Genomic DNA, 26,348 nt, shown 5'->3' with positions numbered 1-26,348 from the left:
TGGTTCAGCATCCTCTTGGAGAAGGGTGACAAGCGGAGTGCCCCAGGGATCTGTCCTGGGTCCTGTGTTGTGCAACATTTTTGTAAATGATTTGGATTTGGACGAGAGATTAGAGGGGGTACTTATTAAATTTGCAGATAATACTAAACTGGGAGGAGTATCAAACACAACAGAATCAGAATACAGAATGATCTTGATAGACTTGAGAAGTGGGCTAAACTGAATAAAATGAAGTTCAATAGGGATAAATGTAAAGTTCTGCATTTAGGTAGGAAAAACCATATACACCAATATAGGATGGGGGAGACTTGTCTTGGCAGTAGGATGTCTGAAAAGAATCTAGGAGTCTTAGTAGACCATATACTGAACATGAGTCAGCAGTGTGACTCGGTGGCTAAAAAGGCAAAATTGATTTTGGGCTGTATCAAACGGAGTATCGTGTCCATATCACGGAAGGTAACGGTACCGCTTTGCTCTGGTTCAGCCAAATTTGGAGTACTGTGTTCAGTTTTGGGCACCCCAGTTGAAGAGGGATGTCCGGAGGAGGGCAACAAAGATGGTGAGGAGTTTGGAGACCAAGACATATGAGGAAAGGTTTAACCTGATAACCATCTTCAAGTATTTAAAAGGCTGCCATGTAGACGATGGAACACAGTTGTTCTCTTTTGTCCCAAAGGGATGGACCAGGACCAGTGGGATGAAATTAATTCCAAAGAAATTCCATCTGAACATCCAGAAAAAGTTCCTGACAGAGCGATTTCTCAGTGGAACAGGTGGTTTCTCAGTGGAACGGAAGGTGGTGGGTTCTCCATCTTTGGAAATTTTTAAACAGAGGCTGGATAGCCATCAGATGGAGAGGTTGATTCTGTGAAGGTTCAAGGGACTGGCAGGTTACAGTGGATGAGCGATAGGGTTGTGAGTGTCCTGCATAGTGCAGGGGATTGGACTAGATGAATCAGGAGATCCCTTCCAACTCTATTATTCTATGATTATATTCTATGATACAATGCTAAGTTTGTGTCTTGCCTCCATTGGCATGATATCAAGAGAATGTGGAGGCATAATAGCAGCAGATTTAATTATCTTGTTTTCTGAATACTAGAGGCTAAATTGTTCTCCCAAATTATTTTTTGTAGCTGAAATTGTCTTGAATTTGAAAGCTTTATGACCTTATAATACTTCAAATAGGTTTTGGACAATGTTAACAATGCAAATCCTATGCAGAGCTACTCCAGACTACTAAATTTAATTTGGGGCTTCCCAACCAGAGATCTAAGGGAACCCTGGAGTTATGTGGCCTTTCCCAGAAGTTCAGGTGGCTTACTTCCACTGTTACTTTACAGGTAAATGATTGATTGGACTGGCTCCCATGCCCACTTCGAAGGGGCATGTCACAACTTCTGGGATTCCTCAAAGCCTGAAAAATATTTCTGGGGTTATTCTGCAGTAAAAAAGTAAAAAAAGTCTGCTATATAGAATTAAAGTATTAGTGTACTATTTTGTAGTTTTTAGTGAGCAGTGGTCTTTTAAAAACTCGAGCATATATTTTTTAAGGGATTTAACCGAGACTCAACTTAAAAACAACTTTGAAGGAAACTGAAGTAGCTCCTTGGTAGAATATGATAAGTGGAGACCCGCAATAAAGTTTGATTTATTATTTATTTATTTTTATCCTACCTTAGAAGTTTAGAGGTGGTTCAGAAGAAAGAGTTGTTTTTTATATCTGCGTTTCACTACCCAAGGGAATCTCAAAGTGGCTTACAATCACCTTCCATTTCTCTCCCAACAGCCGGCACCCTGTGAGGTAGGTGGGGTGAGAGAGGTCTGTCAGAACTGCTGTAAAAGAACAGCTCCAACAGGACTGTGACTAGGCTCAAGGTCACCCAGCTGGCTGCATATGGAGGAGCAGGGGAATCAAACCCGGCTTTCCAGATTAGAAGCTGCTGCTCATAACCACTACACCAAGCTGGCTCTTGGTGGCCCAGGGAGCACCATCTTTATGTCTGCAATGAACACCCAATTGGAAACAGCTATCACCATCATAGGAAGAATCTTGGCTTGAAGCCTCAGGAAACAGCCCTCTCTATTACCGTGTTCTCAATTCCTTTAAAAATTTTTAATGCTAATAAGTTTTAATGTCCAATCATACAAACAACCTTAAACATAATAAGAAATCTCATTGATTGCTTTGGTCCTTTCCTATGCTGCATGTATTTTGTATCACCCTGTTCCAGAGTATGTGTGCAATGAATCTTCTTCTGGTTCATTATTTACATGTGCATTCATGAGTTAGAGGTCTAATTCACTGAGAATTCTTCCAGATTCATGATCTTTCATTCTTTAAGGATGAAAAGCTAAAATAGGCCGAGGTTATGCTGAATTCGCCTAACCTAGGCTTTCCATGATTGGGCATAGTTCATTATGCCCTAGCAGACAGCTCTTGGGAGATTCAGAGTTTTAGCATTTTTATTTAAAGATCTTTATTACAGTATGCCTGCTTTACAGGCTGAATTAATGAATCCAACTGGGGTCCCAGCAAGGTGCATGAGGGTACCGTAGTCCTTGTGAACTCATTTCCTGGTGCCTCTCTATTGTTTGGGAAAGTGGTTAGGGATAGGTGGTACTTTTTCACAGCAGGGCTTCTGACTGGCCACTATGCAGATTAAAATGTTTCAGCAGCAGCTGCCACAATAGTATTGATTTTATTCTCTCCCTTTTTTCCAGTGTATTTTGAAAATTAATCTTTTTGTCCCCTATACTTGTGCTTCCTGTATATTGCCTCCTGCAGTAGACATTTCGTGATTATGTCTACCCTCTATCAGAATTCCAAAGATACCTACAGGCTCAAAAAGTTTGGGAACCTGTGTGCTCAGTGGAATACCTAGTCAGATTTGTGCCCAAGGTAAGTGTGCAGTTCACCTTTCATTCCAGGGAAATGCGCTGCTGAATTTTCTTTTTTGACCAAGCCTACAATTCTGGTGAGGAAGGAGGCCCTGGCTGGTCCAGTGTGAAGGAGACTGCTCTTCAACTTTCCCTCTCCTCATGAGACCGGCAGGGTGCAGCCCTGTGTTTGCCAGCCAGCCTGTGTAAACCACTTTAGAGTGCTGGCTTCCCAAGTGTGACCAGGAGGTGGGAGCAACCTGCATTACTTCTACAGTGCTCCTGGCCCCACCATTCCCTGGGGTGGCCAGCTGCCGCATACTGATGTTGTTGATGAGGAGTTGGTGGCAGAAGGCGGTGGGAGAATGGGTGCAGGTGGTATGGCAGGCAGCAGGCAGGTCAGTGGTCAGGGCATGGACAGTGAGGGCCAGGCTGGGGCCACTGACCTGGGAGGCTGGGTCAGAATTAGAGGGACTTAGCCAGCAGCAGCACCTTGGGTCTGCTGCTCTGCACTTGAAGCAAATACTTGTCCCGTGCACTGTCTTGACCTTGCTCACTCTCATCCCTGCTGGAAGATAAGCACGGTTTACCCAGCATCACGTGCGCCACACAGTCCAGCATGGCATGTACAATGCATAAGAAAAAACTTAGATCCTCCTGCATCTTCCCCCCCCCCCCCGCCCACACACACACCAAGTGGCATTCAGGCCACTGGTTGCTATACCCTGGATACGCTACAGCGTATGCTGCGGTGTTTCTTGGCTTCTTGAATGTAAAGTGTTTGCAAACCATGGTTTAGGGCACACCTGTTTAGTTGTAAATGTAAGTAGCTTGAATGCATCTAGTTATACTAAATTATGATTATAACAAACCATGAATAAGAAAGAAATTTGTGTCTGAGGTAGAAGAATTAAGCCCAAATAACATTAATTTGAGCTCTGGTCTAGAGATCAGGGAATGTGACTGTGGAATTGAGTTAATAGCTCTATGCTGTATTTTGTATTCTGCACTGCACAAACTGCTGACATACTAGGTTTAGACTGGAGTAATTCTTCATAGAATTGCACTTTAACAGTTTTTAGCATAACATACATAATCACCAGCCATTTACTATTTACTAGCACACCAGTATATATGCCTGAATTTTTTTATTGCCATTTAATTTATCGGATTCATTAATAGAAATTAGAAAATAAGTACAATATCAAGAAATTAAACAACAGCGTGATGAGTATGCAATAGGTTTTGGTTCATTAGAGCTCATCTTTAACATTAGGATCCTTTTGCTTTTTTTCTTTCTTATCCTCCTTTCCTTTTGGTTCCTCCTTTTCATTTATCTTTTTATATACTGTATCTTGTCTCTCTCTTCTCTTCCATTCCCTTTCCTGTTTATCAGAACAAGAGTTTTGAAAAAAGTGTGAATAGAAAACATCACTGATACAATACAAAACATCACTAATACGAAAGCTAATACAAATAAACTACAAAGTATTTAGGCAGGCTTATTCCCTCTTAGATTCAAATGAAGGTTCAGAATGATTTTTAAAATATATTTTCAAACTCTGTAAGCACCATAGCCTATCTATGAATTTAGAAATAGGTTTTTGTTTACTTTGAAAGTTTGGTTTGAGAAAAAGTCAATGACTAAGAGGAGCTGAACTTTTCCCAAGGCCTCAGGAGGATAGTCATCAAAGCCTTTAAATGTAATGCACTGTTCTCAGGAGTATTTCTTGACCTTAGTGATAAAAAGCATACTCTATTGCACATACAACCTGATTTGTTATATACAGTCTGGTTGCTGTTTTAATAAGTAACTGGCCTGCTAACCCAGTAAATAAAATCCATGGGGTTATGCATATACAATATTATTTTGTAAGGTCTACTCTGCATAACTATATGTACAGAACTCTATACATGAGCTTAAGTTGTTTGACATGTTAAACTAGTCCTGTAAACCAGTGGTCCCCAACCCCCGGTCCGGGGACCGGGACCGGTCCGTGGATCAGTCGTTACTGGGCCGCGGCTCCCCCTCGTCCTCCTCCCTGGCTGTCTTCTCAGGGGCTGCCCTGCCACTCTGCCACTGGCTCATCTTTGGTGCTCTCCAGTGGCCGCCATGGCTGGAGCTCCCCCTTGGCGTGGCACTACGCAGCTGCTGCTGGCAGCACCTCCTAGTGGGTGGTGTGAAGTCAGGGATGCCGGCGGGAAATCAAGCGGAGCAGAGGCTCAGGCGGCGGCAGCGATGTCCCTTGGCAAAAGACTATCTCCCCCGGGCCTCAGTAAAATTTTCAAGCGTTAACTGGTCCCCAGCGATAAAAAGGTTGGGGACCACTGCTGTAAACATTGTAGAACATATTGAAATAGCTGTGTCCTGAGTTAAAGCACTTGATTTATTTCTCCTTTTATTCGAAGGCTGAAGAAGAAGTAACAGTGGTATGGAAGATCAGCAATTGTATCACATTAGCTGGAAGAGGCAGGGCAAGGGGAGATAATTTATTTATTTGTTTTCTAGACCACCCATTCCTACAAGTGGACTCAGGGCAGTTCACAACCTCTTTTATTATCCTTCTCCTGCCTGACACCCGGAAAACTAATGGGAATAGCCACAAGATTATCTTAGGCAGAAGATGTCAGGTGTTTTCCACATCCATAAAAAGGGTTGTCTAAAGGCCTGGACAAAAATGTCCTGTCCCTTTAATAACTTCCAATAATTTGCAATGACCATAGTGCATGCATCAAAGCATTCCTCTTCCTTTATGAGGACTACAACCCAATCCAGAATGGGTGACATATTTAACAAAATATGATTTTTGACCAAGCGCCTTGTTTGAAAACTTTGATCATCTTCCCCTTCTTGTATAGCTTCATAAGTAGCTTCATAAATATTACAAAATTATGACATTTTCAGTTGCTATGGTAAGCAATTTATGAAAAGAAAGTATACAAAGCCAGTATCCTTATCCTTATATATTATATTTTAATTTGAGCTTTTGCAGAGAATGTGCTAGTAGTTTAATCCTAAGCAGAATTCAATTAAGTTAATGGGTTTAGAAGGGTGTACTTATATGACTATACTGTGAAGCAAAGGAGATTCTTCACCATCTAAAGCCAAGCATCATTTTTTTGTTCAATGATATTCCAGGTATGTTAACGGGTTTTTTCAAAATAAGTGAATATGCACAAAAGTTGACGCATACTGAAGCTTAGTTCCTTCTTGTGTAAAATATCTCCTGGTATTTAACTGTTTACACGAAGCTCACCATTTTGCAGTTACTATATATAACACAAATTGTTTTCAGCGATAGATTTCCAAACAGTTGGAGGAAGTATTTTGCAAAGCTGACAATGTGAATAAAAGTGATAATATGTATGCTACCTCACCTGACTTGCTGAAAAAATTAAGATTGTAAATAAAGGTCCCTTAACAAAGCTGAAGAATAATATTCCCAGTCCTATATCTATCACAGCTTGTAATATAGTTTGTTACTGTATATTTCCTGCAACCTCCTGTGTGCAATATTACAGTACATAAACAAGAGCAAAGAGAATATTTAATATTTATTTTTCTTTTAAGACTCCTACGAGAACCCAAAAAAGTATGCATGTCATGATCTGACTCAGCCATAAAGTATTATTTTTCCTTTTGTAAAATGTTATGGAGTCACTTACATATGTGGCACCCCACATTTCATTGCCAGCATCTTCAGCATACTTTTCATCATTTGTGATAAGAAAATTATCAAAGATTGTACCAGATCTACCCTATTGGAATTAAAAAGTAGAATTGTAATCAAAGCAATTTATAAGGAAAAGGATAATTATTTCAAGCAATCCAAATATATATGCTGGCTCTAAATTAATTTGGCATAATCAAGGATGACCCATTTATGCTCAGAAATGAAATTATACTGCAAAGGTGAAAAAGGTTGATATAATACAGAACTGCTACAATGAGATCAATGTGATTATAACAGAATGCAGCAAGCCCAGAGTGGGTAATGATAATTTGCAGTAATATTTCCAGTAGTTACTAATGACCTTTCTTTGGGTTTAAGAATAACATTGTGCAAGCACTAAAAACTACTAAAAGTTAAAATTATTGTTCAGAGGAAAGTCTACTAGATTACCCATGCATAATTCCTGGGAGTCTTATCTTCTTATAACTGCCACAAATGGTACAACCAAAAATCCCAAATTGTATGGCAGGAATAAAATGGGACTTATTTTGTGTAATCTCCTTAGCACCTGTGTTTATTCTATGGTTGCCAATTGGTCTGCCCTCTTTATTTTATTTATTTATGGACTTCTATACTGCTGCTCTCAAAGAGACTCACGGTGGTTTACAATAGAGTAAAACAATGCAACCCCTAAAATTTCCTTAACGCATTAAAACATTAAAAGATGGCAGTACATTAGAGTTCCATTCCTCCCCCCGCTGTCCAGCTTACAGTGAAGGAGCTCTTTCATTAGGAGCAAGGGTCCTGATTTCACCAACTCTAGAGGATCCCCAGATGGTAACTTTAATAGTAGTTTAATATATTACTTACCTAAATGCCATGAAAAGCTATAACTATCCATTAAAGAGACTGAATGCTTTTCTCAGTTCTGTTGGAACCTTAGTTTATTTTATTAAACATTTTTCCCTAGACTCTTTTGTTTCAGTTTTGTCTAATATAGACAGAAAAAAGGGACTGGAATTCAACAGTGGAAGCCAGTTAATGTACTGGAGTTAGATAATACGTTTCTGGAGAAGATTTAGAAACAAAGTCTCATTCCCAGATCACTAGAAGATCAATCCAAAATTCTGTTGTCTTCCTGCTTTTTCTTGTAACCATGGTGTCTTCAGAGACTTTAATGAGAGATGACACTAAACAGCCACAAATGTTTATCAGGATTTATTTAGGTGAAACAACTAGATTTTGCACTAAGAATAAATTCTAAGTACATTCTTGAAATGTTTAGAACATTATGAATAAAACCTGTTTTGTATAGTTTATATCTAGGGGCTTTGAAAGTCAGCACTTGAATTGTGTCCAGAAACTGAACGCTGATATAGGTGGGTAAAGACTAGAGTGATACGATCATCTCTAAAACCCACTCCAGTTAGCATACTTGCTGTAGTGTTCTGTACCAGAACACAATGCTTTTAAAGTGTAGCTCCATATAGAGCATATTAATCTAATCTAGATGTAACTAGGACATTCATCACAGTGACCAGATCTTTTTTGCAAAGAAAAGGCTAGAGCTGGCTAACCAGTTGAAACTGTCAAAAGCCACTATTGGTCACAGCTATAATCTACTTATCCAACAATAGGCATGGGTACAAGGGAAGCCCCAGCCTAAAGACCTCTTCCTTCATGAATAATACAACCCAATCCAGAATGAGTGACATCTTAAATCCCGGGTCAGACTTTCCATCCATCAGGAGTATTTCTTTTGTTGGGATTAAACCTCAGTTTATTAATCCATATCTACTCCAGAACTTCTTCCAGGCAACAATTTAGGGTTTATACAGCCTCCCTGGGATCAGCTGGAAGTGCAAGACAGAGCTGAGTATCATCCACAAACTGGTGACAATCCACCCCCAAATCTCCAGATTACCTTGCCCAGCAGATTCATGTAGATCAGTGGTTCTCAACCTGGGGGTTGAACAGCAATCCCCCCAGCACCAACTTCTGAAACCTAACCTCCATGTAGGACTGGAACCAATGCAGAATGATGGATCCCAATTCCAGTTAAGATAGGCAAACCAGAAGGATACCAAGATGAATTATATTGAAAACGGCTGAGGGGCCCAGGAGAATCAACACAGTCACACTTCCTCTGTCCATCTCCTATGCAAGTCATTCACCAGGGTGACCATGTCTGTCGCTCTAGACGTCTGTTGCTCTAGACCAGTGGTCCCCAACCACCGGTCCGGGGACCGGGACCGGTCCGTGGATCAGTCAGTACCGGTCCGTGGCTCCTCCTTGTCCTCCTCTCTGGCTGCTGCCCTGCCACTCTGCCGCTGGCCCACCTTTTGCGCTCTCCGGCAGACACCATGCCTCGGGCTCCCCCTCGGCATGGCACTGCACAGCTGCTGCTGGCAGCGCCCCCCAGTGGGCGGCGGGAAGCCAGGAGCACCAGCGGGAAAGCAAGTGGAGCAGGGGCTCAGGCAGCAGCGGTGACATCCCTCAGCAAAAGACTACCCCTCCCCCGGGCCTCAGTAAAATTGTCAAGTGTTGACCGGTCCCCGGTGATAAAAAGGTTGGGGACCACTGCTCTAGACGACCAAATGAAACTAGATCTTCTTTTGTTCCACAACAGAATAATAAACTACCATTTAAAAAATTATCTTTCCAATGGAAGTACAAGTTCTGCTTTCTGTATAATATACATACCTGTAAAATTTCCAAGCCGATAACACTAATATTGAAATATTTGTAAAGACTAGGATCTGGAGTATATTCTGGGTTATCTATTTCTGGCTGGACCCAGATGCCATTATAATAGGGATTTTTAATTATACGGGGTTTCCATATTCCCTGGAAAAAGGATATTTGAAACAAGTTTAAGATATCTTATTAAACCCATTTTAATCCAGACATAGACCAATTAGCAGTACTCTGGGATAAAATATGTAAAAATGAAAATAATTATGCAAAACACTAATGTCAGTATGATATATTATCTGCTCCTGAAAAGCAAAATTTCCAGTGATTTCCCTCACTTTACCACCTATTTTTTTCATGAGTCCAGTGACCCCACAGGGGCGGTAGTGGTGGTTGTGGTGAATAGTTTGTATAAGGAGAGGGATACAAAAAAGTCCTGTTCTGCAAATTCCACTAAGAATCTCACAAGTTACCAACTATTGTCACTATATCTAGTAACAGATTAGGTGGTCCCCATGCCAAAAAGGAAAAGAGAAATGTCAGGCCCCTGAGAAATTATAACATGCTGGAAGCAGAAACTGAGGGTAGGGAGATTTCCAAATTGTTCTGTTGACCTGGGATTCCTCGTGTACTCCTACTGCCACTCAAATTATTTACGTTGATGGTTGAATGCCTATCAGTAATACAGTTAAATGAGACTCACAAAGGCCTATTATGCACGGCCACCATAACGGCGTTTGGCAAAACGCGGAGGAAGAAGAAGCGAGGCGAAGCGAGGCAAACCGCAAACGCACGAGATGGAACGCAACAGCGGCAAAACCCAGAGCAGCTGCCAGCTGCTGACGAGGCGGCGATGCGGAGCAAACAGGAAAGGAGGCAATTGCGGTGCTGACTGAGGCTGGGCCGCCAAGCAGGGTGGCCACGGCATACGCAGGTGCAGGCCCTGCCTGCGGAACCGAAAGGCACAGAAGGGGAGAGAGCAAGCACACCCAGAAGCCCTGTACACCACGGACCTCCCCAATTATGCATGTGGCCACTCCAGCACCGCTTCTGGTTATGCCCTGGTCACCCGAGAAGCTCCACTTTCTTCCACGTTTCACTAACACAGCTTTTTCGGTGGCATACATCAACTCTGCACCCAGCTGCCGTCGTTGGCGTGCATTATTGGTGATTTTAGCTACCGCCATTCCACCTCGAATGTGCATAATAGGCCAAAGGGAGCAATCTAACAAGGTCTACTTAGAAAAAAAAATATTCAATGGTAAAAAGGTAAAGGTAAAGGTATCCCCTGTGCAAGCACCGAGTCATGTCTGACCCTTGGGGTGACGCCCTCTAGCGTTTTCATGGCAGACTCAATACGGGGTGGTTTGCCAGTGCCTTCCCCAGTCATTACCGTTTACCCCCCAGCAAGCTGGGTACTCATTTTACCGACCTCGGAAGGATGGAAGGCTGAGTCAACCTTGAGCCGGCTGCTGGGATCGAACTCCCAACCTCAATGGTATTTAGTGCCATTTCTCCAGGTTTAAAATATTATTCAGTAATAATAAGAAAGCCCTTCAAATGTTCTCCAGGTTTGGGCTTTTCAGGTAATCATCTGGCTGTGCAGAAATTAGAGGAAACTGTAGGGAGGAGGCTCCATGAAACATCTTCAATACTGCTTCATTTTTTGTAATGGCATTGTCACTATTCCTTGATAATAAAGCTGTAGAATGCAGAGCAGTCACTAGGCTTTGACCAAGAGAACTTTTAAATTCTCCATACAAGAGTCAGGAAAGGAATAGAATTTTTTAGCTATAGTAAGCAAGCTGTTGTCAGAATCAGGTACAGCCCATTCCACTTTCATAGCATACTCAAATTGCTGAAGAAAGGTGAGCCAGCATGTAGTGGTTAAGAGTAGTGGACTGTTCTCACAGACCAGTTGTGTTAGCATTCTCTCAGCTCCATCTACCTCATAGGGTATCTGTTGTAGGGAGAGGAAGGGAAAGATGTTTGTAAGCAGCTTTGGGACTCTTTCAGGTAGTGAAAAGTGAGGTATTAAAATTGGGGATTCTTAAAGCCTCATTTGTTTAGATTTGAAAAGGCACAGAGTTTAACCTGATCTATAGAAGCCTGTTTATGGTTGAATGCTTGAATGATTCTGGGTAAAAGTTTGGTAAAGTCCAGTTATGCCTGGACTAATGTACTGGAAGTTTGAGGAGTGAGGATGTCCCCCTTTGAACATTCCCTGGCTTTGTTAGAGGCTATTGACTCAGTTCTCATGACCAAGTGTTGTTCCTCAGTATATCCAGTGGGTGGCAGTGACACCTTGCTGAGCTGAAGCTGATTTTATTTGTTTGTTATATTTATATACCGCCCTCCCCGCAGGCTCAGGGCAGTTTAGATGGAACATATGAACAATACATTTAACAATCCATAACATATGAATAACCGTAACAATAATACTAGTAACTGATAGTTGTAACAATATAAACAATGTAAACAATGCAACAGTGCAAACAGGTCCAGAGCGTTGTGGTGGAGTTCTGGGAGGGAGGGAAGCAGGGGCTCCCTTCAGTCGCTGTTGGTTGTGCCTGGTCTCAACCAAATGCCTGGCAGCAGAGCTCCTTTTTGCAGGCCCTTTTAAGCTCCGTCAGGGCCCTGATCTCCTCCAAGAGCTCAGGTGGGGGCCAGAATAGAGAATACTCTGGCCCTGGTCAAGGCCAGGCGGGCTTCTTTAGGGCCAGGGACCATTAGCCGGTTGGTGGTGGCAGACCGTAGAGCTCTTTGAGGGGCATAGGCAGGGAGGTGGTCCCTCAGGTACACTGGGCCCTGACCACATATGGCCTTGAAGGTAATTACCAGAACTTTTAGTCTGATCTGGAATTCAACTGGCAACCACTGCAGTTGTTGGAGAATGGGCCAGATGTGGGACCTCCATGGTGTTGTTGTGAGGATCCTAGCCGTTGCATTTTGGACCAGCTGAGTTTCTGGGTCAAGGCTAAAGGCAGGCCTACGTAGAGTTACAGAAGTCCAGTCTAGAGGTGGCTGTCGCATGGATCACTGTGGCTAGGTGTTCCGAGGCCAGGTAGGGTGCTAGTAGCTTAGTTTGGCGGAGGTGGTAACATGCCAGCTGTGCTACCTTTACGACCTAGACTTCCATTGTGAGGGAAGCATCCAGAATCATGCCCAGATTCCTGGCGGAGTAAGCCTTAGAGAGCTGCACATCATTCATGGTAGGCAGATACGCTTCTTCAAATGGGCCCATCCTACCCAGCCACAGGACCTCCCCCTCTTTGAAGAATTGAGCTTCAGACGACTCTGCTTGAGCCATCTCATCATAGCTTCCAGGCAGCTGGCTAATATTTCTGGGGGAGATTAAGGGCGGCCATCCATGAGGAAGAGTTGGGTGTCATCTGCCAGCCCAAACTTCCGTACCAGTTGTGCAAGAGGGCGCATGAAGATGTTGAATAGGATAGGAGAGAGGACCGCTCCTTGTGGCACTCTGCAAGTAAGTTGATGGCAGTCTGATGTTCTCTCCTATTGCAACCCTCTGTCCATGATCCTGGAAGAAGGAGATCAGCCATTGAAGGGCTTTCCCTCGTATTCCAGCATCGATTGCCTGGAGACCGGTCCAGGGACCGGGACCGGTCTGTGGAACAGTCAGTACCGGGCCGCGGCTCCTCCTCTTCCTCGGCTGCTGCCTCAGGGACTGCCCTGCCACTCTGCCGCCGGCTCATCTTTGGTGCTCTGGTGGCCGCCATCGCTGGGGCTCCCCCTCGGCATGACACTGCGCAGCTGCTGCTGGCATCGCCCCCCCCAGTGGGCGGCGGGAAGACAGTGGGCGGCAGGAAAGCAAGCGGACCAGGGGCTCAGGCAGTGGCGGCAGTGTCCCTCGGCAAAAGACTACCCCCCCCCCGGGCCTCATAAAATTGTCAAGCGTTGACCGGTCCCCGGTGATAAAAAGGTTGGGGACCACTGAGATAGAGGATTCAAAAGGCCTGTAAAAGTAGGCCACTTCCTTAGCCACTGGCCTGGAATCTGAGGATTTGCCAGATGATTGGATAGAGAAATCACCACATTCTCTGGACCTGCCAGAGCATCTTTTAAATCTATAGGAAGCTCCCTGAGAAGAGGAATCCTGCTATCCATGGGCAGGCATGGCAGAAAGGGCATCTAAATGAGTCTCTGAAGTCCTGCTGTGACCAATCAAAGATGCTTAGAAATGGTAGCATCTCCATTATATTGGAAGACAACCCTGAGGGAATTACAAAGGCTGGGTTGCTTTGAGCTGTTGGCACTGGGCGTTGCAGTACCCCAGGCTTCTGATCCTGGGCGACTTCAACGTCCATGCGGATGCGCCCCCTTCAGTCCATGGCGGAGACCTGGTGTCATCCATGGCGACACTGGGGCTTTCGCAATTTGTTGCCGGGCCCACCCATCACGCCGGCCACACACTCGACTTGATTTTCGGCGCTGGGATAGAGGTGGATCTGGATACAGCTCTAGCTGTGCCGTGGTCAGACCACTATGCCCTGCGGGCCTGGCTCAGGATACCACCTCCCCCCAGTTGGGCGGCGGGCGCATTCTAGCCCGCCCGCGGAGACTTATGGATCCAATTGGATTCCGGAATGCTCTGAGGGACCCGATGCCTCCTGGCGACTCACTAGCGGCTTTGGTGGCGGACTGGCAGTCCCGCCTGACAGCTGCTATAGATGAGATCGTCCCTAAACGTCCTCTCTGCCCTCGACTCAAACGGGCTCCCTGGTACACCGGGGAGCTACGGGAGAAGAAAAGGGAAGTGAGACGACTGGAGCGAGTGTGGCGGAACACTCGCGACGAAGCTACGAGAACATCTTATCGCACGCTTATGAGGGCGTATGAGATGGTGGTGAAAGTGGCAAAACATGAATTTTTTGCCACGGAAATCGCGTCCGCAAGCTCTCACCCGGCCCAATTATTTAGGGTAGTTAGATCCCTTACTGCCCTTGAGGGCCGCCAAAATAATAGCAAATTGGAACTTGGCCGTGAGGCATTTGCGAGCTATATTGCGGACAAAATCTCGTCTTTCCGCCGCGATCTTCCCGCCACAGTTAATACAGTAAACGAACTGGAGGCCTGTTGGCCGCCTTTGGAGGTGACGTTTGATGGCTTCAGGCGGCTCTCTTTATCCGAAGTGGACAAGTTGCTAGGCCCCTTGACTCGTCCATCATGGCTTCTCAAAGGAGGCAGCCAGAAGATAGGAGGCCAGCTCAGGGACATTATCAATCTCTCTCTGGAGTCTGGGGAGTTCCCTAAGCAGCTGAAGGGGGCAGTGGTTCACCCTCTCCTGAAGAAATCTACGCTGGATCCGCAGAACCCCGCCAGCTATCGCCCAGTGTCGCACTTGGCGTTCCTGAGCAAGATGGTTGAAAGGGCCGTGGCAGACCAGCTCCTGGCATTCTTGGAAGAAACTTCGGCACTCGATCCATATCAGTCTGGCTTTCGACCTGGCCACGGGGTGGAGACGGTGCTGGTCGCCCTGTTGGATGACCTCCGTCACCAGCTGGATAAGGGCGGGTCGGCAGTGCTGGTTCTTCTGGACCTGTTGGCTGCTTTCGACATCGTGGACCACAAGCTGTTGGTCCACCGCCTTGCCGGCACGGGGATACAGGGCACAGTGTTACGCTGGATACGCTCCTTTCTCCAGGACCGGACCCAGAGGGTTGCAGTGGGGGATGAGTTCTCGCATTCCTATAGACCAGGGGTAGTCAAACTGCGGCCCTCCAGATGTCCATGGACTACAATTCCCAGAAGCCCCTGCCAGCAAATGCTGGCAGGGGCGTCTGGGAATTGTAGTCCATGGACATCTGGAGGGCCGCAGTTTGACTACCCCTGCTATAGACTCCCTTGTGGGGTCCCTCAGGGCGCGGTCCTCTCCCCCACATTATTCAACATCTTTATGCGCCCTCTGGCCCAGCTGGTACGGAGTTTTGGACTGGGTTGCCACCAGTACGCTGATGACACCCAGCTCTATCTCCTCGTGGACGGCCGCCCGGACTCCCCCCTGGAACTATTCGCCAGATGTTTGGAAGCAGTGACAGAATGGTTCGAGCAGAGTCGCCTGAAACTCAATCCCTCCAAGACGGAGGTCCTGTGGCTGGGACGTAGTTGAGCTGCCGTTCTTGCCATGCCGGTAATATTGGCAATGTTATTATTGTTTTTATGGGGTTTTAATGGGGATTTGTGATATTGTTACCCGCCACGAGCCACAAGGGAGTGACGGGATATAAATCTAATAATAATAATAATAATAACAACAACAACAATAGGCACTGTAGAGCCAAGGGTGGGGATCTCAGCCATACCATGGGGGGGGGGGGGGTCCTTCATCTGCCTCTTATGAATGCTGAAGCAGATGTGGCCTTTGTGCCCATCCCAGCTAAGAATTTGAATGTAGTGATGGAGAGGCTGGCTTGAATGCTTGAAACACAAGAAGCCAAAACTAAACACCCTCAATTGCTGTTGGGCTTGGGGACAGGTCTGGGCATTTTCCATGGGTGATCACAACCAACAGCCACAGCCCCATAACTGGGTGATGATAGCTTGACCTGGCACAATTCTGGAGTCCTGCACTGCAAAGAACCTACTGTCAAAGGGACCTTGGCCTTTTTCCTCTTGGTTGCTGCTGCAAGAAACTTTAAGGCAGCTGAAGTAGATGATTTTCTAACTGCCTCTGGCACAATAGCCGGAAACTAGCCCCCAAACCCCAGTAAACTAGTTTCTCTGCCTCCTGGGCCTGCAAGACAGTTGACTAAACAAGTCTTATCTGGAGCAGACAGAGCTTTCTGACTGGGGAAGGTCTGTCTCCTACTGGACTTCTTAGGGATCAGTTTAATTTGCATAAACCCTGCCTTGGAGTGAGTAGGAGGCATAACCCAGAGGAGGATTTCCCCCCTCTGTAGGAGACCGTATTTATTACTATGTAAACCTTTACCAATCTTACCTTATATGCAGGGTTTGGGATCAATGGAGGTCCCCACTCTCCATCCATCTCTTCATCCCAGTCACCTGGTTTTTCAAAATTTGGGTCAGGAATTCTTTCTGGCTGGTCCCAGTCCTAATACAAGGTGTATTATTCAAGATAATCAAATAAAACTGTTAGCACAAATATGTATTTTTACAGGAAGATGCAATTCAACAGTATTTTCTTAAAATACTCATTTTATTATGGTTCATTTTATTCACTGGATCATTTAACATGGAATTTATTGGGCATTCATTATAGTCTACTTTGCTATGACATTGCCTAGAATGTCATAAATTATCAATTGCAATGATGTCCTTTTAGATTATATAGCATTCAACAACAATCACTTCAACCATTACTAGACATGGGAAACACAGCAATCCAAAACAGAGTTACAACCTTCTTGTTTGAGGGGAGGAGGAGATCATGCCACACTTAGGTATAATCTCCCATAATTCCTGAAGGCAGGAAGCAGATGGAATTTTCTTTCTCTAAAAGTTGGGATTGGACACTTTTAATTATCTCAGTGACTGCATGGATTATTGGTGATGGAAACGCTTATGTTATGGCTTTCCATTTTTGTACCTTGCTTTATATGCCTTTTCAGTCTACTCATTATTCTTCAAACTTTTGTGATCTTTGTTGAAGGAAAATAAACCTCATCCGGCTCCTTTCCTTTTTGTATCTGTCCTCTGTTAACTTTATCTAGTGCCTACTCACAGCAGTATTGACAGATGGGCCAATAGATGAAGCCTGGGACACCGAGGCGTCCTCAGACGGGAAATTAAACAGTGAGGCCCCTGCATAGCTGTGTGGTAAAGAGCAGACCTCTTTGGTCTCTGAGGAAGAGGTTGCAGCAGAGCTGTGCTACATAGATGGGGTCAACAGACTGGAATGGCAGGTCCTGCTTATATAGACTGAGGTGAGAATAGAAGTTGACGTTTTGGTTGCACTCAGATGCCAAGACTAGCTTGACGAGAGTAGATAAAAAGCAGTGGAACAATCAGCACGTTGTGAAGAAAAAGCAGCATTAGTGATCTAGACCAGTGGTCCCCAACCCGCGGGCTGCGGCCCGGTGCCAGGCCGTGAAGGCCTTGGCGCCGGGCTGCGGCTCCTTCTTCCCTCCCCCCCCCCGAAGCGAGAAGCTCGCCAGGCTGCGAGCTAATCGGCCGCCAAAGCGGCCGATTAGCTCGCGGCCCGGCGAGCTTCTCGCTTCGGGGGGGGAGGGAAGAGAAGCTTGCCGAGCCGTAAGCTAATGGGCTGCTTTAGCGGCCGATTTGCTGGCGGCCCGGAGGCGCCGGGAGGGGGAGCCGCGGCCGCCGGCATGGTGGCGGCGCAAACGCGCATGCATGGACTGCCGGGCGCAAACACACGCGTGCGGCAGTCCGCGCTTGCGCTGGGGCTGCCGCGCGTGTGCGGGCCCCCTGGCCGCCCTCTCCCCGGACTCCGGAGCAGCGGTCCGCAGCGGGCGAAAGCTTGCGGACCACTGATCTAGACCTCCCTCTCCTCTGCATTTCTTCTAAATGACAAGCTGTAAAGTTTGCTGGGGATCCCCTTCTGGCCATCTATAGTTGAGTGAAGGCGTTATCTGCCTCCATTATCCATTCCTCTCTGTTTTCAGCTGGCAGAGATGAGGAAAAGGAGTATTTCATCTCAATTTAATATTCTCAGATTCAGAGGGGAAGTTCTTAGATGATACCACTCCCTCAAAAAGTATCACCAGGCTAGGTGTTTATTTGTGGGAAAGTAGTCCCGTCTACTTCTCTACAGAGTATTACAATTTTTGTAAATTTCACCTCCTCAGTATACAAATCTATAAAACAGAAGGATGAGCCACGCACACCCCCATTTTTCTATAGTACCATAGAACTGAGGTCCATGCACCCATAGCCATTCTTTTATGTAGAAGAAATCAAGGAAGTATATGTGAAGCTTACTAACCAGCACTGCATGGGAAAGAGGGTAAGCAAAAACCTTCAATCATCAGAAAGGCCAAAGCTGAGAGTCAATCATCAGAAAGGCCAAAGCTGAGAGTGAGCTAAGATTGCCCAGGAAAGCCCATTGTAACAAGAAAAGATTTTTCAGTTATGTGAGGAGCAAACTTAAAGTAAAGGAGGCAATCGGCCCACTGTTGGGTGCGGATGGATAAACTCTAACGGAAGATGCAGAGAAAGCAGAAAGGCTTAGTGCCTATTTTACATCTGTTTGTTCCCACAGATCAAAGTGTTTAGGCACATCTAGAGATGGCCATAGCCAAAGGATAGTGTCTGGGTGGCAGGTTAACATGGATAGAGAGGTTGTCGAGAGGCATTTAGCTGCACTGGATGAGTTCAAATCCCCTGGTCTGGATGAAATGCACCCGAGAGTACTCAAAGAACTTTCCAGAGAACTTGCACAGCCCTTGTCCATCATCTTCAGAATCTTTTTAAGGACTGAAGATGTCCCGAAGGACTGGCAGAGAGCAAACGTTATTCTGATCTTCAAAAAAGGGAAGGAAGGATGACCCGGGAAACTACAGACCAGTGAGTCTGACCTCTGTTGTGGGGAAGATAATGGAGCAGATATTAAAGGGAGCGATCTGCAAACATCTGGAGGACTATTTGGTGATCCAAGGAAGTCAGCATGGATTTGTCTCCAGCAGGTCCTACCAGACCAACCTAGTTTCCTTTTTTGACCAAGTAACAGGTTTGCTGGATCGGGGAAATTCGGTTGATGTCATTTACTTGGATTTTAGTAAAGCTTTTGACAAGGTTCCCCATGATGTTCTGATGGATAAGTTGAAGGACTGCAATCTGGATTTTCAGATAGTTAGGTGGCTAGGGAACTGGTTAGAGAACCGCACTCAAAGAGTTGTTGTCAATGGTGTTTCATCAGACTGGAGAGAGGTGAGTAGAGAGGTACCTCAGGGCTCAGGGCTCGGCCTGGTACTTTTTAACATATTTATTAATGATCTAGATGAGGGGGTGGAGGGACTACTCATCAAGTTTGCAGATGACACCAAATTGGGAGGACTGGCAAATACTCCGTAAGATAGAGACAGAGTTCAACGAGATCTGAACACAATGGAAAAATGGGCAAATGAGAACAAGATGCAATTTAATAAAGATAAGTGTAAAGTTCTGCATCTGGGTCAGAAAAATGAAAAGCATGCCTACTGGATGGGGGATACGCTTCTAGGTAACACTGTGTGTGAACGAGACCTTGGGGTACTTGTGGATTGTAAACTAAACATGAGCAGGCAGTGTGATGCAGCGGTAAAAAAGGCAAATGCCATTTTGGGCTGTATCAACAGGGGCATCACATCAAAATCACAAGATGTCATAGTCCCATTGTATACAGCACTGGTCAGACCACACCTGGAGTACTGTGTGCAGTTCTGGAGGCCTCACTTCAAGAAGGACATAGATAAAATTGAAAGGGTACAGAGGAGAGCGACAAAGATGATCTGGGGCCAAGGGACCAAGCCCTATGAAGATAGGTTGAGGGACTTGGGAATGTTCAGCCTGGAGAAAAGGAGGTTGAGAGGGGACATGATAGCCCTCTTTAAGTATTTGAAAGGTTGTCACTTGGAGGAGGGCAGGATGCTGTTTCTGTTGGCTGCAGAAGAGAGGACATGCAGTAATGGGTTTAAACTTCAAGTACAACGATATAGACTAGATATCAGGAAAAAAATTTTCACAGTCAGAGTAGTTCAGCAGTGGAATAGGCTGCCTAAGGAGGTGGTGAGCTCCCCCTCACTGGCAGTCTTCAAGCAAAGGTTGGATGCACACTTTTCTTGGATGCTTTAGGGTGCTTAGGGCAAATCCTGCGTTGAGCAGGGGGTTGGACTAGATGGCCAGTATGGCCCCTTCCAACTCTATGATTCTATGATATAGTATTCCCTTCATTTCAAGGCACCCAGCTTTCTCAAAGTTCCAGTAGTAGACATCCTGGTTGCTGTCATAGCTCTGGGGTAGCCCTTCCAAAGGAATACCCTAACTGCAAAAGTGATACTGCTCTATTTGAGCCCATGAGGGGGGATTATCCTTGTCTGTCAAGGCGGCTGTTGTCACCTAGCTGACTGCAGTTATGAACAACTTGTCAGTCTAAAAATCAGCAGAGAAAAAAATGACAATGGCTGTGTGATTAACTGGTTTATTCAAAGCACCAAGTCAAAATAAGTTCCTAGGTAATCACCTTGTTTTCGTATTTTCTTCCTCAGTGGTTTCAAATAAAGGAAATCTCAATCTCAAACTTTCAAAGAGAGGCCATCTAATTAACAATTAGATCTTGTCTCAATTCCTTTAGATGGGTTTCTCATGTCACCCATGTAACTATGTCCCATCAAGAACCAGTGGACAATGGATGCCATGAACTATCTGAAATTGTAACATTCCACCCAAATTCTGTAGTAGATATTCAGTTTCCTTAATGGTCCCCAGGTAAAATGAAATTTGGTGAACTACCCAACCTAAAATTCTTCATCAGATAAATCATGTAATGATGTACATGATTAGGTGAAAAAAAGATCACAAGAATTTGGGGCAGAAATGGTACCAAAGCTTTGGAGGAAAACTCTCAAAGTTTCATTGAGACTGAGCTCACTCTAACAAGTAGCCACAGAAGGAAGAAAAAAAAATACTTAGCCTTAGTTCACACACGGGAATCATGCTTAACAAACATTTTAGTGATAGTTATCATACCACATCATCACCATCATACCACATAAATGTGAAGGGTACCTCTATCAATGTGCTGGCCCTCTGATTTGCCATCGGGGAGAGGACCCTCCTCTCCCCACTGAGGGCCACTCAGAGGAGCCGGCACACTGTTGGGAAGCACTAGGGAGGTCTCTGACTGGCTCTCACTGGGAGTGCCCTCCCACAATGACAGCCACTCTCTCTGTGCTGCTCTCCAACAGTGTGGGAGCCAAAAACTTGCTCTATCGCTGTCCTACTGCTCTCCCCGCGGTGGTCCACTGGGTAGGGCCTCCCGCCCCCCCCCCGATGACAGTACCACTCTTTCGGATACAACACCTACCCATCATAGACTCCCAGCCATTCTCCTCACCAATCTCCCTGCTGTAAGCCAGGAGGGAAGCCCCCCACCCCCTTCAAAGATCCACTGCCATGATCCCCAAACCATCACCCTCTGCACACACAAGTGGCAGGGAAGGGCTCCCCTCCCCCTCCATGAGGGTACCTTTATGCTTGCGGCCCAAGTGGCTGTGATCCATGTCCCCCCCACTTCCTTTCTAGTAAGAATGTAAAATAGTTTATAAACAAAAAACACTGTTTACATTAGTAAAACAATTATAACAAAAAGTTGATATCAAGCATTTTAAAGTTTGCTGGAATCAAACAGGCAGGACTAACTGACTAGCATGAGAAACAAGACTGCAGTAGACCAAATATGAGTGAAATAGCATCCAGCTCATGATACATAATTATTATGATACATAAAGCATAAAGTAATGATACTGAATGTCTTACATCTGGTTTCTTGTCCATGGGATCTTCAATAGTTTCCCTTTCATCCCAGTAGTCAGGTTTCTGTGCATCAGGATCAATTATTTTTGGTGGAGGAAGGAAATCCCAATGTTCTTCTAAATAGCCAGCTTCAGCAACATAATTATCAATCTTCACTTCATAAGTAAGGTCTGGACGAACTATCAGAGTGTATAGATGGGTAAAATCATCCGTCTCAATGAAAGAAAGGGAATACTTTTATTAGCAGTAGAATAGACTTATTATCCAGTGTTCCAAATGAACGGGCAGTATTGCCAAATAAAGTATATGAAAACCACAATGGGAGATGGTGTTTAGTATGGAGGTGAGTAGGGTGGAGACTCCAAAAATTGGATGCATTATATTAAATGTACAATTGGGAGGGACCTGCCTTTTCTGCTGTTGCTTGTGGTGGGGTTAAAGCCAAACATGCTACCAAGGCTGCAAAGCTTGTACTAAGCTTTATGTATACATTGAGGCTTTTACTTTTGTACTTGCATTATCTTTTAAAAGTAAGGATGTACAATTTTCAGAAGCTTTGCTGGCCACACCCTGATTGGGCTGGATTTGAATTCGGACTCTCGCCAGGGGCCGGACACGTTCCACCCCCCAGCCAGTTTCTGAAATATTGAGAGGAACCCATGGATAAGGATATGCTCTTCCAGCATGTGGAAAACTGCATACAGTTCTCATTGCTGTTCTTCAAAAAAGAATATCATAGCAGTGAAAATAATTCAGAAAACAGCAACCAAACTGTGTGGCCAATCATACACTTGTCGCAGAACTTGGCCAACAGAGTCTAGAAGCCCGGGTGTGGTTTCAGTCCTTTAAATACTGGTTAAAAATTCATTTCCATGCTCAAACGGGTAGTTTGTTAATTAACCTTTTGAGTGACCCTTATTCTTTCAGCTGGCTGGGCAAAATGTCAAAAAAACTTCAAATTATGGGTTTGGACATCTCATCCCTTAGCATGCAAGACGAAAGGACGATATTAAAGCTAATATCACAGAGACTAGAAGATCAGGATACACAGATTCTGGGCTCCTCTAACAACAGTATGTCCTCCCCGCTTCTGGGATATTCCCTTATCTTACAAATCCATGCCCATGTATCTCCAAATTTTGGAGACACACCAGTTAATAAGAGCATTTCTAGTAGCTCGCTTAAACATCTTTCCCTCAAATGTCACCCGAGGTAGATTTTTGAAGATCCCTCCTCAGGAGAGATACTGTTTACATGGATGTAGTATCCATGACACGTTGTACCATATACTTCAGGTGTGTCCTACGTTTGAAGTATTTCGTCGCCCATTAGCTAATTATCTGAAGAAATTGAAATTCAGCTGTGTTAATGAGAAACACTGGATTAAAATGATACTAAATGTGAGGGACACAGCAACTATTATAAAAGTAGCAAAGTTTTTACTGGTAATTTTAAATGAAAATCATTTACGATAGATTTTATATCTGAAACTGTTTGAAATTTTCATTTTATGCTTTGCAATTTTATGCCAATAAAGGTACTCTGAATTATCAGCAACTAAAAACTGTAGGGCAGGAATGGTACAGAAATATATTGCCATCTGTCTGTCTAATTGCTATATATAAACAATTGAAAAACTAGCAGTGAACAAGACTCGTGCCTTTAATACCTGAGAAATATTAATTATACCTCACATTTGATGTCCTTATTGATCATATAGTAGTCATCTTTATAATTAAAAATAACTTGCACAATCTTTTTGTCCTCTCCGCATATATCAGGACCTATAAGGAAATAACATAAATTCAAATAACCAGTTCTAATTACCAACCTTGTCAAATGGCTTGAATTATGTTTAATACTATTTTAATTTTATACTTCTGGCAACACAGCCTTTTATTTATTCTACTTTTTAATATTCAGATCTACAATTTTTATTTATCTTTATCTTTATTTTTCCAACTGACAGCATCTACCTAGAAAAGAAATTTGAATTGTGGTTGAAATCTGACTGAAAATGCCAACTCAGTGTGCAGCAGCAGTGAGGAAATCCATCTAAGTCTGAGGATTATTTTATTTTATTACATTTTTATACCATCCTCCTTTGCGGCTCAGGGCTGTTTACAGCATGAATTAACAGTTCACACATCCCACTGTAATATGGGTACAGTATGCTATACTGTTACCCGGTTATATCAGTTAATAATATGAATGTTATAGTTAAAATATCTATGGTTTCATGTATAGTTTCAGTTATATGTAAACCACCCTGAGCCTTCGGGGAGGGCGGTATATAAATATGAATGAATAAATAAATAAATAAGTTGAACATGTGTTAACATTATAGATGTTTAAACCATTAACCATATAACTGTATAATGTAACTGTTGTTTGATGGGGTGGCCAGACTTTGGGTTGTCTTATGGGTGTATTTGGTGTTGGGGGGCCCTACTCAATAGTGTTGTTTCATTGGCCTCAACTGAAAGCTTGGCGGAAGAGCTCTGTTTTGCAGGCTTTGTAGAACTGTGCTAGTTCCAGAAGGGCCTGCTCTCTTCCGGGGACTCATTCCATCAAGTGGGGGCCAGGACAGAGAAGCCTTGGTTAAGGGCAGACGTGCTTCCTTGGGGCCAAGGATCACCCATCTGTTGTAATTCGGAAAGCATAGTACTCTCTGGGAAGCACAGGTAGAGAGGCGGTCCCTCAGGCATGCAGGGCCCAGACTACATATGGCGTTGAAGGTTATTTACCAAGACCTTAAGCCTGATCTAAGAGCCTCTTGTGGTGCAGAGTGGTAAGGCAGCAGACATGCAGTCTGAACCTCTGCCCATGAGGCTGGGAGTTCGATCCCAGCAGCTGGCTCAAGGTTGACTCAGCCTTCCATAATTCCGAGGTCGGTAAAATGAGTACCCAGCTTGCTGGGGGGTAAACGGTAATGACTAGGGAAGGCACTGGCAAACCACCCCGTTTTGAGTCTGCCATGAAAATGCTAGAGGGTGTCACCCCAAGGGTCAGACATGACACAGTGCTTGCACAGGGGATACCTTTACCTTTAAGCCTGATCTGGAATTCAATCGGTAGCCATTGGAAATGAAGGCCGAATGTGGGTACTCCAGGGCATTCCCGTGAGGACCCTGGTTGCTGTGTTCTGTACCAGTTGCAGTTTCTGGAGCAGGAATAAGGCTAGGCCTGCATAGAGTGAATTAGAGAAATCTAGTCTAGAGGTGACCGTCACATGAATCACCGTGGCTAGGTGTTCTGGGGCCAGGTAAGGCACTAGGGGCTTAGCTTGGTACAGGTAGAAGAACGCCAGCCATGTTCTTGTGATCTGTTCCTCTGTGGAGAGGGAGGCATCAAAGATAATGCCCAGATTCCTGGCAGAGTGTTCCACTGATAGCTGTATCCCATCCAAGCAGAGTAATTGCTCTTTCTCACTGGGGCCTTTCCTACACAGCCAGGTTGCATTTCAGATGGCTGCGCTTGAGCCATCCTGTCCTTGTTTCTAGACATTTGCCTAATGAGTCTGGGGGTGAATCAGGGCAGCCATCCATCAGGAGGAAGAGCAGGGTGTCATTGGCATATTGATGACATCCCAGGCCTAAAAGATATTGAACAAGACTGGGGAAAGAACTGCTCTCTGTGGCACCCCACATGTGCAGTGTGATTGGTTCTTTCCAATTTATATTAGGAAAAAAATTAGAATTAAAACTGCCAGTATTATGATGTTCTTATTTTAAAATGCAGTAGAAGCACATCTGAAACATATCATACAGTTCTCTTTGCCATTCCTCAAAAAAGAATATCATAGTACAAAAAACAGCAACTAAAAACTGGAGGCCAGGATGGAACAGAAAGAACACAAGTATTTTGGCAGTTACACTTCGTAGGCTAGAGGGCCTGTGGTTGGGTAGGAAGGGACCAGACTCAGAAGTATGCTTCCCTTGCCTAGACAGTGTGTGACTCAAGGTTGCACAATCTGCCAGGAATCTGAGTGCGACTTTCCAATGCTTCTTTTCAGTGGGAGTGCAGGTTACTAGAGTAGCCCAAACAGAGTTTTTCTACCTTCACCAGGTTAGGCTTCTAGTGCCCTATCTGGCCTCTAAGCACCTAGCCATAGTGACCTATTGTGACAGTCACCTCCAAATTATTCTATAACTTGCTCTCTGCAGGCCTAGTCTTGTCCCTGATCTGGAACTGAAGCTGGTGTAGACCTGGAATGAAAAACAGTTTTAAAAAAAGGCAGCCTGATCCTGGGGCTAGCTTGGCTTCTCCTGTGATGCAGTATAAACTATGCTGCAAGAGAAGCGGACCCCATGATCTGTCTTGTGTAAGGTGACCAGATTTTAACATTGGTAAAGTGGGACACCATTGACCGGAGGGTTTGGTCTATATGGAGCAACAAAAAGTTTCATAGAACGCATAGAACACAAAAATAGCATTGTAATATATATATTTTTTAATTTCAACATAAGTACAATTTGCTAGGTACCCCCAGATGTCCCTCCAAAAGTGGGACAATCTGGTCACCTTAGTCTTGTGGGGAGGTCTCTCCCTGCCACAAGCAGACCTGGTTGGAATGGATTCTCTTGCAGCATGGTTTAAACTATGCTGCAGGAGAAACTGCCCTCAGAATTTCTCCCTGCAGCACAC

General features: G+C 44.7%; 1 protein-coding gene across 3 annotated transcripts in view; it reads right to left on the bottom strand.

The window, feature by feature from the left end:
• Positions 1-4,013: 4,013 nt before the first annotated feature.
• LOC143835697 (calreticulin-like) overlaps positions 4,014-26,348 on the bottom strand; it is a 44,121-nt gene continuing 21,786 nt past the window's right edge. For 2 of the 3 annotated variants that reach the window (XM_077333774.1, XM_077333772.1), the window contains 6 exons: positions 23,391-23,485; positions 21,705-21,914; positions 16,210-16,323; positions 9,258-9,401; positions 6,547-6,639; positions 4,014-4,265 (listed from right to left, as the gene is read on the bottom strand). In XM_077333774.1, coding sequence (XP_077189889.1) covers positions 4,134-4,265; positions 6,547-6,639; positions 9,258-9,401; positions 16,210-16,323; positions 21,705-21,914; positions 23,391-23,485 — 788 coding nt within the window. In that variant the 3' untranslated portion in view covers positions 4,014-4,133. The remainder of the gene's footprint in view (positions 4,266-6,546; positions 6,640-9,257; positions 9,402-16,209; positions 16,324-21,704; positions 21,915-23,390; positions 23,486-26,348) is intronic. The other variant, XM_077333773.1, reaches the window with a different exon arrangement.

Source organism: Paroedura picta, chromosome 4, assembly GCF_049243985.1.
Source record: "Paroedura picta isolate Pp20150507F chromosome 4, Ppicta_v3.0, whole genome shotgun sequence".
Lineage (NCBI taxonomy): Eukaryota > Metazoa > Chordata > Lepidosauria > Squamata > Gekkonidae > Paroedura > Paroedura picta.
The sequence above is the reverse complement of the archived record's forward strand: the minus strand, read 5'-3'. Positions and strand labels throughout refer to the sequence as shown.